Here is an 18,544-nt window from a genome sequence, read left to right as displayed (position 1 = left end):
GATTCGCCCAGTTAATTGTACCTATTTCACCCGTGGGTAACATAAATTGCACATTCTGTCAGAGATCCTGCATCACTGTTTACTCCCCAAACCGGGTAAAATACAAGAATAAAATAAAATATTAACCAAATTCAAGCAGCACAATGATGTCAAAGCAACTTTATTCACATCTCAAAGAAATTAAGGTGGAATGAGAGTTATGATGGCAGCTGATGCTGACCTATTCATGTAGCAATTACACATAAACAGATATGGATCAAGAATAATTTCTAAGCAGTACAGCAATCTGTATGATATGCAGCACACACATTAAATGTACTTGTTTATCAGCAGACTGTTCAACTGACTCTGTGAGAATTACAATTTCTGACAAAAGACAATATGAAAGCATGATGCATTTAATATTCAAATGGTTCCAACAAAACGTAAATCTTCTGGGCTCAAAATATGCTCAAAAGTAAATTCTCAGTTATGTTTCAGAATATGTAGTAGGAATATTTACAACATAAGAGCAAAAAAAGAAAAAAAAAACAATAGCGATAAAGAACCCCCCCCCATCAGTAACAATCAGCAGATCCAAAGGCCACATACTAAAACAACTCTATTCAACAAACATACATGATTGGAATCTAAAGGAATAAAACGGCCATGTTCATGGTGATGCAAAATCAGTGGCACAGAATAAACATCAGTTTTTGGACAGTGACTGGGGACGATCTGACAAAAAGGCCAAGATCAAAAAACAAAATAAAACAGACACCTACCGAAAAAACAGAAATGTAAACTGCATCCCTTTATAAATGTGCACAATCAAAATTTCCTAAAGATTTTAAAGTGAGCTTCTTGTAAAGTGAACATTCAAAGACCTTTTAACGATACGTTACAGAACTGCCTCCTTGACTTCAACAAGAGTTCTCGTCCATCAGAAACAAAGATGAGATGTAGAATAAATAAATACTCTTAAGAAACTGTCGTTGATATAGACATGACATGTGGTTCTGTTCTACTGAAAGAAAACAAAACAGACCAAAAAAGACAACATTAAATTAGGCTGCGGGAGTGTACAGTGCATTCTTGGAGAGTTCAGAAGAAGCTCGTCTTGAGTTTGATGGTTGGTGTGGCTTGCACGGTCGGCTGAGCTTGCCTGGCTGCAGCTTTGGCTCTGCTGCTGGCCTGGTTGGCCCGTATAGCAGATTCCAGACGGATTTTAAGCTCAGGTGCGGCACCAATTACTATCTTGAAGGCAGCTGGATAGAGAGGGCCAATCCGCATTAAGTTCTGAAGGGCAAAATCATGCAGGCCTTTGGAGACTTGGGGTGCAGAGGAGATAGCATTTTCATCCAAAAGGTAGGAGATGAGAGTTGGTACAAGAAGAGCCAGCAACTGCACCCCTATTAAACACACAAAGACAATGAGACATTAAAAAAGACAATGACTCACTGCAAAACTAATTAAAACAAATCATCAGAAAAGGGGCTGGGACAGTTTAACTGCACTGAACACAAATGGAACTGGGGCCACAAATCCAGACCAGCACTCCTAGACCAGATGTATGAGACAGCGGTTACCAAAAGGCTCTGGCAGATCAATTTACCACATTTTCAAACCTATCTCAGAATATGTCAAAGTAACAACAAACCAACCTTGAGACAGTGTGTGGGAGTATTTCCAAAATATCTGCGTGACAATACACAAGTTCACTGAGGAATGCTTGGTGTTAAATGATGAACTATGTATTTGTAGATGCAACTGATTAATGAGTATTAATATCAGCTGCATTTTTCAAGTAACCTCTACCACCACCGCTAATAAAAGTCAAATACAAAATCAATCAACTTTTTTGTGGCACGTTTGTTCAAGTATGAAGTGCAGTTCGCTATTCTAAATAAATAAGAACAAGAAGTATGATAATTGGGGAAAACACAGTAAAAAATGTATAAACATGAATAAATAATATATAATACATAATACTGTATAGTGTAATGTTGAAATCAATAGCAAAACTGACAGTAAACTAGTGCAGGGATTCTAAATTTAGCATTTAATGCTCTATTGATCTGATCTTTGACAGCACACATCTAAAGGCACTGAGCTAAATACTTTAAGAGACCTACTTTAATGGAGCGAAACGCTTTAATGGAACAAATACGGTGCTTCAGTGGTCCATTAGGCAGAGGCACACTTACGGTTTTGCTCTTCGCCCATGCTGACCAGATTCTCCAAGACCCTGATTCCCTCCTGCACAGCCTGCAGCTCGGCAGCGGTCCCTGGCCGACTGCGCTCCACTGCCTTCAGCTTCTGCACCATGAGTGGAGCCAGAGTGTGGATGTACGGCGTAGACAGAGCGCGGCTGGAGTGCTGAAAAACTGATAACAGAAGCTGGTAACACCGTGCCTGGACCTGTGGCAAAAAGGAAGAATTCACACACTTAACTTGGCCACACACCTCTGGAAGGTCTAATACATTTCAGATTGTCACACTTCAGCTGTGTTCGTATACATGATGCTTACCCAGGGATCACTAGAGTTGAGGGCATTGCGGAAGCGGTCCATGCAGCCCTTCTGTAGGACCATTACTCCAACAAGTTCATTGCTGGCAGACAGCAGGAAGAGTGTGATGGCTGTCAGCATACTGACCTCATCCATGTCAGGCCTGGACTCGTCTACAGAAATACAGCAACAAGCACGCATACTGTCAATGAATAATGAAGTCATACTTTTTTCTTCCCTCCTCCGCAGAGAAGCCAGTCAGTACTGTGTGTGTGTGTGTGTGTGTGTGTGTGTGTTTGTGTGTGTGTCTGTGTGTCTGTGTATTTGATTACCTGGCTGTGAGTGCTCGAGTACGGACGCCAGGCTGCTCCTCACGAGGCCGGTCCACTGTGTCTGCATGCTCTCCGCCCGAGCCAGTGGGGAGGTGATGATGGTCTTGATGCCCTGCAGGGCGGCTGACACGGGCACAGGCACCGAGTTGTCAGCAGTCTTAACTGCAGTTTCCCTCAGCACACCCGTGATTAGGAAGAGCACCGTAGGTAGGATGGTCATGCTTCCTGCACAGGTAAAAAGAAACTTTCATTGTAAACAGCTCTATGCTAACAATATTCATACTTACTCTTATTCTCACACAAATGCAAACAGTATCATTAGCATTCACAAACCTGAACAAAGCAGGGTATAATATAATGCTAAGCAGGCTATAATAGTAATAAATAAAACATTGACATCTTTTTCATACATTGCACTGTGTGTGTTTGTGTGTATTGTAGCAGTTTGCCTCAGGCCTCACCAGCAGGAGAGCAGAGCGAGGGCAGTTCTGCCAGGATGGAAACTGTGTTCGCCACCAGGCGCGCACTTTCTTCGGGTAGTCGCTGAGGCCTGAGTGGCACATGGCTGGGTGACTCCTTCACACGTGTATTAAGCTGTGGTAAGTGGCGGACCAGGATGAACACAAGCAGCTCCATGGCTGCAAACACCAGTGACTTGCCAGGGACGAGCTCCCCTGTGTCTCCTCCTTCCCCAAGGCTGGGCTGAGAGTCTTTGTCGCCTTCTTCCTCTTTGCCTGAACAACATAACACAGTGACCTAGATCTATCAAACGGCTACGTAATTGAAACGACTCTAATATGAACACAACACTTCACATGATCTTTTGTTCAGTCATCTTTCAGATGAAGTAAAACAGCATGGTGGGTTTTGTGTTTAAGGTGTAACTGAATGTAATGGAAACAAGTCTGTAGGATGTGTTAGTTCCTGACCCTTGCTGGTCCTCTGTCGCTGCAGATGGTCTTGTGCAGCCCTGATGGTCTCCTGTACGACAGCAGTGACCTGGAGCTGTACAGCAGGAGGGTCCCGGGTCAGCAGCAGTCTGTGGAGCACGTTCAGGAGCTCCACTGCCAACAGCTACAACAGAAATAACATTTAAAGTGATGCCACTGTGAAACACTGGTGCATTCTTTTTGCTATTCAATAATAATCTACATGTACACACACAAACACACACACACAGCATGTGGTTTTAGTCTGTGACAGGAGATTATAATACCGGTGTGGAGGCAGCAGAGTGACACGTGCTGTGTCCTACTTTAAGGGGCTGGATCCACACCGGCAAAACCTGTTCAAATGTTCTTCTAAATTCAGCCGAGAATCAAAACCTTCTCTCTGAATTTGGAGAACACAACCTATGTGTCCTTTGAAGCCCTCAGTGTCCATTGTGTGGCAGCAATGGAGTGCTGCTTGTCAACTCGTAAAGTCAGCAAACATCACGTGACCCTGTTGTGTTTACCAGGTATTTGCACTAAGGTGCCGATCTGTCGCAAGTAAATGTGTCACTTGAACTACACCAATGAAATAACTACTGCAAGGTGTAAATAACAGAGGCCATGAATAAAAGCCACGTTTTCTTATTTGATACTTAGTAAAAATCTATCTGCCATCAACAAAGCCAGCCAGTAATACAGTTCTTAATTTCTTTCTTACATACTATATATCATTTCTGCACGCTGCACCTGTGTCTTTACCTGGTCCTCTGCAATGTGGGTCTTCGCACATGGAGATTCTAGCAGAGTGAACAGTGCCTGCAGGCAGGACATCACATGTTCAATGGGTTCCTCGGGCCGCGGGAAGCAGAGAAACTCTATACTGACACCTGAGAGACAGGACAAGGAAACGCACTTAGAGTTCTCTTTGTGCTTCCATGGCTGTAAGGTAAACAAAAAACAGTCACCAAGGAAAAGTGCTCCACTTTGCTCCTTTTAAGACAATCGGGTGAATTATGAAGAATAATTCATATATTAGGGATGGGGTGTGTTTCCTCTATATAATACCTGAGTACCAAAAAAACCCAAACAACGTTTCTTTACCCAACATTAGATGCATCCTGTCTTCCACAGACTCCTCAAAGGTCTTTGTGGTCAAGGAGGCTCCTTGAGGGAGGACAGGGGTCTTAGAGGGAGCTGAGGGGACCTCCTCTTTCTCTTCACTGGCTCCGAACCCAGTGCTGCTCAGCCACAGAGCCACAGCATGCAGGACGGGGGCCCATGAACCGCGATAGTGGAGCCTTGCTGTGTCTATAGTCTCTGGAGTATAGAACGCTCCACCTGAACACACACACACACACACACACACACACACACACACACACACACACACACACACACACACAACAATGGGACTTGTTCTGACCATATTGTTTACAAATGAACCATACTCTCACTCAGACATTCACATATATGCTCCTCAATTGTAAATTTGTGTTTAGGCCACCTGAAATATTCATTACATTTCCCCCCATTGGTTAACAACCGACAAATTCTACTTTAATTTCCCAAAGACAACTTCAACAATGTGCTGGAGCATCTTATCCCATCAAAACGGCTATCTGACAGCAATCTGGGAGATATTTTTGTTGATGATTTTATCAAAAGCTGTCCGATTCCCATTGAAGGCTTTTTTGGTAATGAATTGAGTTTTTCTCTGGAGAATAAAATCACAGCTTTTATGAGGCCAAAACTAGAGCAAAGAACTCAAGAACTAGTGCTTGAAGTGAGCTACATATTCCATGTACTATAAGAAACCTTGTTATTTCCACGTATCCATGCATATGAAAAGCTTTGATCCATATTTGACTCGAGACATCAAATAAAAGTAGAAAATGTGCCTTTGGAAATCAAATGAGACTCTGTCTGGTACCGTCAGGGGGCAGCTGGCTGGAGAACTCAGCAGGCAGAGTGAGCAGGGCGTAGTCTCGCAGCATGGCCAGCCACAGGCGGCTCAGCGAGGGCAGCTCTGGCTGCACCAAAGTGATGAGGCTGTCAGGTGGAAGCACGTCGGCTCCCAGATCGTCCTCATCCTCGTCATCGTCTGCGCTTCGGACTGGTTTGGCAGGCTTAGACTCGGCCTCTTTCTTGATCTTCATCGATACCACATACACCTGTGACAGAGAGCCAGTGTGTATAGTCAGCTTTATTATTTACATCTGTAGTGTAACAAATATAGGACGGCACTCTGAGCAGGTCTCACCTCGGCCCATGCCTTTAGCACAGCCAGTTTCTCCATCGTGGTTGCACTTTCACTGTACAGCTGACTGGATGAGCCCTTCCCCGCCTGCACCTTGTCCAGTGACGACACAAGCAGGTTGTGGACTCGCCGCAGGTCGTTGAGGTCACTCACAACGCCACTACCAATCCACGTACTGCACACCTGTAGTCACATAGAGGAGTCGAGGTAATAAATGGAAAAACTAATTGAACGTATACAGCACCCCGGTGGTATGGTATGGTAGTAGGCAATAAGTGTCATGAAAATGACTGACAGCAGTCAACAAGCCAACAACAGCATAAGCAGGAAGTATGAAGCAATGACATCAAGCTTTTGGCCTTCAGAAAGAACAGAAATGGTCTTACTGGACAATAACCATGAGCCAGGGACACGAAGGGGAATGTCAAAGAGAAAGACTATTTTTTTTAAGAACACTGCTGACAGGCATGTTTGTTATTTTTCCCTGTCGCTCATTCTTTGCATCAGACACATAAGTCAAACAGCATCAAGGCAGAAAATTTGACACTGCCAGGTTCTAAGGCGATGATGAATCACTGTGCAGTGGTAATTAACCGCTACTGCAGTAGCATTGCCACAAAAACAACATCAAACTATATAAATATATGTTAAGGGCTGTTCAGTAGAATGAATGCTGCGACAGAACCAGACAGGGCGCAAAACTTCTCTTCTAAACGATCGCAAACAACGTCTTACCTGGCACGCCTTAGCCGTTATGTCAGACGGTGTATCAGGTGAAAACGCAGGTCTGAGGGCAGCTCCAACCTAAACGCATACATGACGCCATGTTCACTTTTTCAGTTTGTCTCACATGTACTGTGTTATTTTCATAATGCAACTCAGTGTGTTTTTGACTCACATTGGCCTGGTATTGTTCAAGGATAACATGTCCTGGGAACTCAGGCTCTGGTACAGAAGCAAACTTTTTAATGATGTCCTCCAGGGCCTGCAGGCCGGCCATCCGCAGCTGGTTACTGTGGTCTGTGGCCGCCATGAAGGCCATACGGATGAGGTCAGACAAATGGAGCACCAACTGATCTCCTGGAAAGAGAGGAAAAACAGAGAAGTATATGAGGAGTAGAAACACAAGAAAACAAAAATCAGAAAGTAGAATGTACCACAGATTTCTGTTCTCTCTCACTGTTTAATACGTGCTTTAGTGATCCCTTCATGAGGGGTTTTACGTCAGCATGAAGATAGTCGTTGCTTACTTCTGTGTTCACTTTTGTAAAACCTTCCTCTTTGTGAGAATGAATTGAGGATTAAGTGCAGACGAACATAAGAAATCAGTTTTTAAAGTTTCAGTGTGCTTGCAGTGGCTCAAAGGAAACCACACATCGACCTTGAGGCTGAGATTTAATTCAGCTTTAGCTGAAGTGCACCAACCATCCACTCAATCTCAGTCAGTAAATTTGGCTAAGCTGCTTCCAGAGCTTGAACTGCCTGGAGGTCGCAAAAAGATATATAAACCCCCCCCAAAAAAACTTATCTACATTTAATTTTCCAGCAACCACAGTAGTCTATTAGTAGTAGTAGTCTAAAATCATGTAAGCAACAAGGCTTTAGAAAATCAATTGGATGCACAGACAAGAGATCACAGGTGGCATAAATCTAGAGCCAATCCTTGAGGTGAACTCTGAGACACTCTGCTGGGAGCACGGTGAATGGTACCTTTGGGGTTCTTGGCTTGTGCAGAGCGGGCAGCTGCCAGGTCAAAGTGTGCTTTGTCATTCTCACACAGCAGGATGATGCGGCACAAGCAGTCCGCGGCAAATACCCTCGTCACCCAGCGCGGCGCCACAGAGGGCTTGGATTTGTCATCTTCACCCAGGCCTGTGAACATGGTGTCGTCGTCCATCTCATCTTTTTTCTCAGAGTCTTCCTCATCCTTCTCCACCTCGAACACAACGGCTCCTCCTACATCTGAAAGAGGAGACGGGCACTTTTGTGATGCAAGGATTTAAAAAGAGCGGATTTAGTCCGTCGTGTCAAGTATTGTCCACTTCATTGGTTGTGCTTTACAAGACAGGAATGACTGCTACTGTGAATGCAACATGCATTATCCTTTGCTGAGGCAGGCCTGTAAAATACTAAAATAAAATTGGTCTGTAGAGATAAACTTGAATTGCCATGTGATACAGTACTTACTTTGTTTTCTGTTCCAGTCTTAATTTCATTAGAGACCAAAAAAAAATCAAGTGTCATATTTTGTAGTTTTGTATTTACCTGTAGTTGCTGCCAGGACATCCTTGCAGAGTTTCAACCAATGAGAAAGCTTTTCCACCGCAAGAGATGACAGCATGTGGCCCAGTGTGTCATGTATATCAGAGCACAGCTTCCTGTCTGTCTCCCGGTCCAGCATGCCAAACAGAACGCCCTCCAGACCGGTCTCTGTGATGTTCAGATCTGAACAAGGGAGAGAATCAACACAGTGACAGTCGCAGTGCTTTACTGAGGTGACTAATCTGAATGCTCTCATCAGCTTCACGATTTGTACTCACTGATTGTGGTGTCTTTGCTGTCTCCTGCTCTCTTTGCCAGGCTCATGGCATACTCACAGACCTCTGCAGCCTCTCTCTGAGCCAGCTGTCTCAGGCAGGCCACAGCAGCACGACGCAGCAACAGGTGAGAGCTGCACAGGTGCACCTGCAACCCACAGTACAGTGGCAAGTTAAGATGAATATTAAGACAAACCGTAACTACCGTACTTGAAGTTTGAAACTCATTATGTCTTACGCAGAGACAGGGCACCAGGCTGGACAGATTGACGTGGCGTGGAGCGAACATGTGCAGCTGTTGCAAGCATGAGATGGCAGCTGCCTGCACAAGGGAGTCAGAGTGGTCCTGCATTATGGCACAGCCAACCAGGCAGGACGAGCGGATGGTGGAGATAGTGGCTCCATTTCCTAGCAAACCCATTGGCATCAATTAGGAAAAGAGACAAACAGAAAGAGTATTCTAGCAGTTAGAGGATACACAGTATGTTCTCAAGTCTGCTTCAGAAGCCTGTCATGGATTAAATGGATTTCTCTGCCACCTGCTGGCCAGGAAAGGGTACATCACATTTACACAGCTTGAGAGTCAAAGGAGTGAGTCACAGCAACACAAGGAGGTTTGTGATTTTGTTTTTGCCACAGTTACCCTGTAATTCTGGTCCCACAGTGGTGATGAGAGCTCCCAGGCAGCGGCCCAAACACTGGTGCACCTCTGTGTGAGATGGGGGCACAGTGAGGAGCAGGGTGAGCACCAGGGACAGTGTAGGCTCCACGTAGCCTCTGTACATGGGACCACTCGAATCCACAATCAGAGCCAGAGAGTGCAGAGCCCATGTCTGATAAAAGAAGGATGGAGAATGTCTGAATTGGTATTGTGTAATAAGCACAAGCAAAGCAAACAATAATAGAGAAACTATAGGAAAAATGACAGTTCAGACCCCTCCTCAACTTATTTTCATTCAAATATGAGTGAATTTTAAAATCCATCCCTCCTCTGTATTTCACTGTACCTGGACCTCGTGAGAGGACCCATCCTGGGCCAGAGCCAAGAGGATGCTGACACTGGTCTTTAAGTGCTGGCCTGAGCCAATTCCTCCAACATATCGATGCAGACAGCCGAGAGCCAGTGAATGTCCTGTCCTTGATACTACATCACGGGCCGACTTCAGTCTGGAAAGAGAGGAGGGAGAAAGATATGGATCATGTAATTAAAGCCAAGGTTAGAGAAGATAAACTAGATGGATTATGAGGACAATCAAAGGCCGAAACATTTATCTTCATGAAAACATCTTTGACCTACAATAAGAGAAAATATAAAAAGAAAAAAAAACAAACAAAACTGCACAGATACTACATATATGAAATGCTTACTTGTCAAAGCTGGTCTGTGCCATTCTGGCGATGAAGGTAGCCTCTCCCACCACCTGAGCCATCCTGCCAAGGGCCTCTCCAGCAGCACAGCGCAGGATGGGGTTAGGATTGTCCAGTGCTCCCATCACCAGGGCCAGGGCCGACTTACGCACCTCCTCAGGGCCCAAAGTACTCTTGTTCTCAGCCAAACCCTTCAGTCAGGAAGGAAGAGATATATTATTTCTCATTGTATATATCACCTGAATAATGAAACAAGATATTCCTGGATTAAAGCATTTTTTTCTCACCTTGAGGGCACTAAGCACTGCAGTAAAGATATTCAATTGGACTGCCTGCTGTCGAACTCCTTTAGCCTGCTTTATACACTCTGCAAAGTGGTCGAGCATCTGCAGCCTGAATCATATACAATGTACAGAACAGTTAGAATCTGTGAGGCTTCATTCATAATACTGACACTTGCATTCTAAACCAGCATTTTCATTATATCACACACATCGAGGGGCTTTGCAGCGTGTTGTATGGGGAAGACTGGGCGGTGCAGTGGGACAGATGCCAGCAGACGGCTGCTGAGAGCTGGGGAAAAACCATCCAGAGTCACACTGGATTCTGCTCGATCCAGAGCCGTTAACAGAAGGGAGGAGAGCTCCGAGCTGATTTTTATAAACTTTTGGGATTAAAAAGTAGACTTATCTTCACTTCAACGTGTCTGCAGCAACAAGCTGTGGAGGTGCCAACCTGTGCTATAATTAGTCTCTCTTCATTGACTGCTTACTGGAGGGGAAATGTATTTAACTTCATGAACAGACAGAGAAGGGGGGCCAGGGGGGAGGAATAAAAGAGTCTGGAAGGAAATCACTGAAAGAACCGCAGTCAGAGTCTGAACTGAAAACAAACACACAGATATGCACAGCCTTGGTGTCTGCCTTTGCTCGCTAGCTTAAAGCTATTGTAAACTAATCTGCTGTTTGGGGCAAATACATACAAATGCTGTCCATGGTCAAACTCGCCACAAACAGCTTTGCAAAAGTGCAGCAGTGAATGTAACCACATAATAAACATAAATACAAACTTGTGACAAAATGCTGACATGGTACAAATATGAAAATTCACACAGCAACAGCTAGTCACCTGTGTTTGAAGGACACGTGGGGGAAAACGACACCGAACAGGGCCACTGAAGCATCGATGACTGACACACCCAAAGGGAGAGGCCCTGGGATGGCCTCGCCTACAGGGACACGCAGGTAGATGGAGGAAGGATCGTGTTCCAGCGCGCCGCTGCCAGACGCACTGTTGGGCTGCAGCTGTTTAGGAACAATCACACAGAACTGTCAGTGTGATCGAGACATGTAATGCAGATGTTTTGTATAAACAGTTAATTTACAAAAGATAATGAGAATCCGAACCACACACGTCTACTTTTTTTCATTTTACAGTGTATAGCAGTAGTGTATTTTGGATTCGTCATATTTTTGATGATTTTACTCACCTGATCCTCTATGGACTTGTGGTCAGTCTCCTGTAGCCATGACCCCATGAGCACACTGTCGTCATAGTGACAGAGCGAGCGCAGCAAGGAGGTGGTAGTGTTAGCCGAGTTGTCCGTCAAAGTGAACTCTGCCACCAGTTCCCTCAGGAGGGCATTGAAGCTGCCTACACAAGAAGATTACCGCTTTTAAAACCTCTCCCATAAAGGTTCTTAACTTCTGTGGAAAAACCATGCAGAAGTGAGTGCGTTACCTTCATAGGTCTTGGGAGGCAACAGAGCCAGGATGTCGTACAACCTGAGCCTCACCATCGCTGCACTTGCTTTCAGGTGAGCACCATGGACCTTAATGATGGCAGGCACACTGACAAAATGAAAAAACGTTACAATCATTAGACGAATCATTTGAAAACAAAGAAATGCAGAAAATAGTTATTACACGTGACAAAATTAATGAACTGTGTGTACTAAAATCCTGCAGCAAAGACAAGGAACCTCTCTGTATTTATACAGTCAACAGACGTTCATATTTAAAAGCAGCACACTCACTGAGACATCATGGTCATGGCACATTCAATGGGAGTCATCAGTCTACGGATCACATCTTCTGTGAGCAGCTCGGGACAGTGGGCCACAAAACTACGCATGGCTGCAGAAGAAGGGAGGAGGAGCATTGGTTAGAATTGCGTCTACTAACATTACAAAGCGTATGCAGCTTCACGGCGTGGCGCGTTTCTTTACCACACAGCGCTCCGGCTCGGCCTTCCAGGGTGACCTGCCAGGTGAAAGAGTCTCCTCTGGCCTTTTCTGCCTCCAGCTCCTTCTGGGAGCGAGGGAACACGTTCCTCCACAGCAGCAACATCTTGGGAAGGTGATAGCGCACAAGGGACGGTCCTGGACACAAACACAATGTGGTGACTGTGTTGTCAGCAAGGGAGAGAGTGTTGTTGACAAATCAAAGCTAAGAAAGCTGTCTGGGAGACTCACCCAGAGTCATGAGGGCACCCAGCAGCAGCCATCCAGCCTGTGTGCGCTGCAGGGAGAGTCGGCTATTCTGAGCAGCTGTGCGCAGGAGGTCTTCAGCTATACTCACCACCAACTGCAAGAAAGGAGCCGTTCAATCTTTACATCAAGACCTAATGACATTTATACTTAAATTCCATTCTCAGGCTACGCACCTTGCCCTTGGAGTGGGGTATACCCAGTGGACACTGGTGTACACCTCCCAGCAGAGCAGCCATGGCAAAGCTGTAGCCACTCACGGCCTCAGGTGAACTCTTCAGGTTGTTGATTCTCTCTGCGCAGCGGTCCAGCAGTGGGGTCAACTGATAGGGAAGCGCCACAGCAACGCACCGCAAACACCACGCAGCCGCCAAACGAGCCGCCATGCTGGGGTGCAGCAGCACTGAGGTGACAGTTTCAAGGAGTCCTGGGGAAGAGGGCATAGAATATGTCCCTGAGTTGTGAGTGAATCCAGGGTAAATTCATTCCTTCTGACAAGAGATAGTAATATACAACAACTGCATATAGATCAAGTGTTTAATGTATTTATGAAGAAGCAGATGTCAGATTTACATACTGCAGTTCTTAACAGCTAATATGTATATGTCGAATATTAAAACATGACCAAAGTCATAGATGGTGCTGTCAGATGTCATACAAGTTAAGAAAGAAGAAGCTAAGAAAGCAAATTGTCAGTCACTTTTATGTAATATTTTGTGTGTCTCACCTATAGAAGGCTCCTGGATGAGTGGTGACGCTGTGGCACTCAAGCTCTGAACCAGACTGCCCAGCTCTTTGAGGGCACACACCATAACATGCTGACTGGCAGAGACATCCGCTGCCCCTGCCTTGTTCTCTCCACTGATGTCATTCACAACTGCCTCTGGAAAAAAACGAGACAGAGACAGAGAAGCGAACAAGAAGCATTTATCAGAATAAAATGCAAAAGTTTTCAAGTTACACAAGATCAAACATCTTTAAAGATAATAGGTTAAGGATTCAGAATGTATGCAGCATTGATGGGTAAGGTGACCTGCACTGAAATGTAACTGAACCTGAGATTTTTAACAAAACAAGGCACTTCTTATGAGATTTACAAAGTTAATTATAATCCCCTGACGTGTTACATAAAAATACACTGTAATTGCCTAACTGGCTGGCCACATTAGTCCATCTAAATGCTATCACACATCTTCAATCCTTCAAAATACCAAGGAACAATGCATTGCTATATGCCACAAACACAGAGGTCTGAGGATTTCTTTTCATATAAAAAAGATATAATAATACAGGAAGCAATGGTTAGAATTGCATTAAAGGATAAATGTGACAAAGAGAAAAACACTGAAACTTCATCTGAATTGAAGTAAATTGCTGAGTATGATGGTCATTTATTAAGAACTTAAATCCTCAGAGCTCTAAATAGGCAACAGTCAAGACAAATCACAGGAAAGGAAAAAGGTCAATTAAATAACTTTAGGGAGATATTCAAAGCTGCTTCTTGATCTGTGGCAGTCATGTTGTTCCAAACGAAAATCCACTGTAGAATACACACATACATACAAAGAGATCCAACTTCCATCATGGCTCCAGGAAACTTTTCCAAAGTTACTTCTAGCACAGATATATCACAAAGTCTAACTTCAAGAAGTCTCACAGATCCAGCTGGTTGGAAAAGCTACAAGCAGCAAGGATAGTGAAGAGCCCAGGGCCACGTTATAAGAGACACCGACAGTCAACATCATATTCAAATTCTGTTTTCACATCAATATGACCAAAGGACTGTGTCTTTGACATAGTTTACATCAGGTCAAAGGTTGCAAAGCAAATCAGAGTAAGAATCATCCTTCATGAATGAGGTAAAGGTGATTATAAACATGATTGACGTGTTGTTTTAAGCAGAAAACAAAAAATGGAAATTTGGAGGAACTGAAATCAATAAAACTAAATGATGGACAAACTTGCAAATATTATGTCTTTTTGCTGTGGGGGGAAATGGCTTGTTCCAACTATGAGTCAGTGAATTTAGTGGCACATGCAGCTTTTCTGCTGGTGTAAGCCAGATGTCAACAGTCAGAAAGAGTTATGTTATCTGCTCCTTAGGGACTGTAATGCAGTAACAGAATGTGAATTCGCAGGCAAACAGCCACAGAGGCTATGCATGAATGCACAGCATGGGTTAGCTGGAACGCTGAGCCATCAGTGAATAAAATTACATGACATTGTGATGCTGCTTGTGGTTAAAAGAAATGTAAAAAAAAGGAGAGGAGAGAGAGTGATCCAAAAGAAGCAACGACAGAAAGCAAGAGGAAAGGCAGGCACAGGGACAGCCATCTCCACACACAACAAAAGACAAGGAAGAAAAACCTCTGTATGCAACTCAAGCGCAAACCATGCAAGACTTTTCGAAACTGAATGAAGGGCAAATCAAAAGTGATAATAATGGATGAGTACTTACTCTGTAATGCTCTGAACCGTGATATTTCCCCCCCATCCTCCTTACCCACAGCCCTCATTTGCTTGCTGATGGCTTGGCAGATTTCTTTGCCGGCTGCGATTTGTGCTTTCTCTCCGAGTAAGCCCCCCAGGGTGGCACGTAGCATGAAGGAGACACAGCGCCGTGAGTACACAGCCTCAACATGTGTCTGCGTGGCCCGTGGGTGAGACACCAGGTCCAAAACGTGGGACAGGAACGTGGCAAAGTTGCGCTCCAGCCACTGACCACCAAGTGTAGTCACAAACACAACGTACGCCTGAGGAGAATGAAGAACGTTTATGTGTGAAGTGGTTGAATCAGGCAACGCAGGCTCAGATACTTCTGTTTGAGAATTCACCTCACCTGTGTGACGCCCACCCGCACCTCCCTGCTGACAGAGCCTCCCCCCTTCAACATCTCCCCTCCGCTCTTCAGGAAGCCAGATCCACCACGCAAAAAGCCTGTGGCCATCAGTTCCAGCACCTCCTCCAGAGTGGCCCGCTTCACGTTCTGACGCATCACTGAGGAAAAAAGGATTGAGATCATGAAGAATAAAAGTGGCGAGCTCGCCTACTTAACATGAAAGTAGCAGAAGATAAACTATTCAAATCAGCTCTTTCGCCCTACCAGCTGCTTGTTTGGGCATCAGGGCAGTGGCCATGACTGTGCCCAGCAGCTTGGCAACTGCCACTCGAACCCCATAGTTAGATCCTTCCAGGGCTTTGAAACACAATGTGGCCACGTTCTCCAGTTCTGTGGTCCACATGAATACTGCCTCATTCTGCAGCTCCAACAGGCACTAACCAGGCAAGAAGTAAGATAGTGTCCTGTTATCAACATGTACATCAAGCATGTACAGGAAGAGTTTCACTTACTACAGACATCCCATGATACATACCAACGATACAGATGATTATACTGTACACATGTTGGAAAAACAACCATATATAGTGCAATTGTCATGTTTTCTGAACAGGAAATTGTCTTTCACAATAGGGAGGAGATAGTTCCGCCACCAAAAATGACATAGCAAAAACATGTGCGTCAGTGGTGTTCCTTTTTGTAATGGTGGAACATGCTCCTACTGACATGACACAAGAAAACATATTGTCCATTTAGCTTTATGATAGGAGCAGGGAAAGCAATCTTGGATCCTGGAGGATCCCCAAAAAAAGGCCTTAATAAATTAAGGACACAAAAGCTGCGAATTTTTGGAGGAAACTCTGATTTTGGGAGAAAAGGTCTGAACATTACACAATGTAATGAGGGTTCTATGCTTGCAGCTGCAAGGAACTTTCACAAACATTCAGCAGGATATGACAACAGTGTTTCCTTTTGTTTGACCACATTTAGTGAATTGAATATTTCTGTTTATTCCTTCACAGCTCCATTTGACATTTTTCTGAGACCAACCTTTGCTACTGCACAGCGTACGGCCATGGACCTGTCTGTGAGTAGAGAGCGGGCATTCTTGTAGATATCTCTGTGACACGAAGCTGCAGCTCCTCCCAGTCCACTGAGCACCTTCTGCAGGCTGAGAAGGATCTCTCCTCTGCCTTGGGACTAGATCAACAAAGTAAATGTGAAAACAGGAGGATTGAAATAATTGTCTAATCTGATTGTGAAGTAGAAATCTATTTCGCTCACCATTTCCAATGTTGTACTCTTAAAGGTCATACCTCTGCACTCTTTAATGCTTTCAGAAGATTATTAATGGTGTCTGGAAAGGAGCTTCCCAGCATCCTGCCCATCTTCTCATAAAAAGCTCCAACACAGGCCACGGCAGCACTGCAAGAAAATGCAATGCATTAAGTAAGTGAATGAGCATATGAAATGGATTATCTACCATAAGTATGGGGGGTTTAGTTTATTCCAGATACCCTCACATTCATAAGTCTCCTTTGAGAAAATTCAGGATGTCTTTTATTTTATTTATGATTGATGTTAATAGTAAAATAACCAGCATTATGAGTTACATTTAACCCCAAAGCTCCTGATGCATTATTATGTATGCTAAAACACTGCAGAAGTAGAGCAGTGGCTTAGCAAGGAGGTCTTGACCCCCATGTGTACCCCAGCAGCCCTCTGAGTTCACCTGAATCTAGACAGAATCAAGCAGGTGTAAAAGAATGATGAATAAAAGCTCGCAAGACAACAGCGATGCAGCTTGGTTGGTTTCGATTAATAGCAGCAATAAACACAGCATAATATCTGCTCGTGTACGCTTAATCCCGCCTATAAAACATGAAACGTCATTCTGCAGATTAACATTTGGCTTAACTGCTAATACCATTGAAGGTGGACATATAGTATATGCCCGATACACTGAAAGCACTGCTGAGCAGCTTATATCTTCATGCAAATATGTATAAATATTAAGCAGAATACGGATATACACAGTTACTGCATTCACACAGTGCTACGATGAAAAGGGATCTTACAGTTTTGTTGGCAAGTACGCAGGTGTGTCATCTTTGCTTTTGATGATCTCATTGCATTTATCCAGAGTCTGGAAAACAGTGAAGGTGTCCCCAATGCTGTAGAGGGTAGCGAGGTTTTTGGCCAGCAGTTTCCTCGTTGGTGGTCCAGGGGCACTGCTGATCAGTCCTGTCAGCTGCTCCACCAGCTTCTTCTGCTTCTCCTTCACATCCACCTGCCATTCAAACACACAACAAAGTCACACACTGCTTCGAATGAAACCCATTCAGAGAGACAATGACAAAATGTATCTGAATAGTCACCCTATTTGCTGCCACAAGCACTTTGTCCAAGAAGCGGAGCCATTCGAAGATGAAGACGGGCCTCTTCGCTTCAGTGATCTGGGCCAAGGCATCTTCATTGAGCAGCAGACTGTGAGCTAGCTCCATGACGAGGATCTGTTAACACGGTGCTGTCCACCCTCGCCTCTGCAATGATATAACAGGGGGTTTGCCTTGTCAGTAGATGTATCTTCTCTAATATTCTCCCTCTCATCCAATCAGATTATCACCTACAAAGCATTATAACAGTCACTAAAGATCTGTGGACATCTATCGTCCTTGCAATGACTTTAGTTGGTTTGTGCCAAACACATAAGTAATAATTAAGTTAAAGCAACTGTCACCGTTTTAAAATCCGTGCTTATTTGTTGTATACAATGTAGCAAACTAAAATGTCAAAGCTGGGTAGCGGTAACACTTGCTGTTCTGTGTTGACAGCTGTCTGCCTCCAGCTGCTGATAGGCGAGTTGGTTAGCAACCTAAGCTAGCTAGTTCCTTCGAGGCACAAGCTAACGTTAAACTCCCGCTACGCACTCTAGCTCAAACTGAACACTGACACTATCTACCGTCATTTTTTAAAATATTCATCTGTTCAAAAACACCTCAACAACAACACCTTAAGGAAATATGTGACACATTTAATGAAATTGTTAATCGTACCTGTGTTTCGATAACCCAGGATGAATGACGACGAGTGTCGGTGGTGTCGCATTAAGGTATGTCCGATGTGAAACCAAGGAAGTAATGATGAAACAATATTGATAATTAAAAAAAAGTGTTTCATATTATGTGTTTCATTTTTAACACTTGTCTTTGTGCATTCGAAGTTGACACATAATTGACACGAATAATGTGGAAAATCTTCGGAACTGTATACTTATTGTGTACCTTGTAGCTACTCGGAAT

The 18,544-nt window shown here is 44.2% G+C and overlaps 1 protein-coding gene across 4 annotated transcripts; it reads right to left on the bottom strand.

Moving 5' to 3' along the window:
- Window positions 1–144: 144 nt before the first annotated feature.
- On the bottom strand, window positions 145–18,341 carry heatr5b (HEAT repeat containing 5B). Of its 4 annotated transcripts, none has more exons than XM_076743032.1 (36): window positions 18,299–18,341; window positions 17,621–17,785; window positions 17,321–17,532; window positions 16,559–16,667; window positions 16,293–16,442; window positions 15,507–15,678; window positions 15,243–15,400; window positions 14,862–15,156; window positions 13,131–13,286; window positions 12,580–12,830; window positions 12,389–12,500; window positions 12,143–12,295; window positions 11,951–12,050; window positions 11,656–11,765; window positions 11,405–11,568; window positions 11,044–11,219; window positions 10,203–10,308; window positions 9,916–10,106; window positions 9,555–9,714; window positions 9,191–9,380; window positions 8,786–8,955; window positions 8,551–8,695; window positions 8,276–8,455; window positions 7,721–7,972; window positions 6,909–7,090; window positions 6,746–6,814; window positions 6,014–6,193; window positions 5,684–5,924; window positions 4,855–5,091; window positions 4,513–4,640; window positions 3,751–3,895; window positions 3,283–3,555; window positions 2,822–3,046; window positions 2,511–2,662; window positions 2,187–2,400; window positions 145–1,391 (listed from the first exon to the last, which is right to left on the bottom strand). In XM_076743032.1, the coding sequence occupies exons 2-36, from the start codon at window positions 17,744–17,746 to the stop codon at window positions 1,084–1,086; spliced, it is 6,192 nt and encodes a 2,063-aa protein (XP_076599147.1). In that variant the 5' UTR covers window positions 17,747–17,785; window positions 18,299–18,341; the 3' UTR covers window positions 145–1,083. The 4 variants fall into 4 exon arrangements, with proteins under 4 accessions (XP_076599147.1, XP_076599148.1, XP_076599145.1 ...); XM_076743033.1 differs by having other exon boundaries at window positions 14,907–15,156; XM_076743030.1 differs by having other exon boundaries at window positions 8,551–8,955.
- Window positions 18,342–18,544: the final 203 nt, after the last annotated feature.

Source organism: Chaetodon auriga, chromosome 11 (genome assembly GCF_051107435.1).
Source record: "Chaetodon auriga isolate fChaAug3 chromosome 11, fChaAug3.hap1, whole genome shotgun sequence".
Taxonomy (NCBI): Eukaryota; Metazoa; Chordata; class Actinopteri; order Chaetodontiformes; family Chaetodontidae; genus Chaetodon; species Chaetodon auriga.
The sequence above is the reverse complement of the archived record's forward strand: the minus strand, read 5'-3'. Positions and strand labels throughout refer to the sequence as shown.

Bases quoted from the DNA above. Each gene is read 5' to 3' on its own strand.
- heatr5b (XM_076743030.1), bottom strand. From the start codon at position 17,746: ATGGAGCTAGCTCACAGTCTGCTGCTCAATGAAGATGCCTTGGCCCAG. The intron at 12,296-12,388 runs GTGAGTCTCCCA...GTTTGTGTCCAG, and splicing joins GGGTGCCCTCATGACTCTGG to GACCGTCCCTTGTGCGCTAT. The intron at 8,456-8,550 runs GTGAGTACAAAT...TCCCTTGTTCAG, and splicing joins CAGCAAAGACACCACAATCA to ATCTGAACATCACAGAGACC.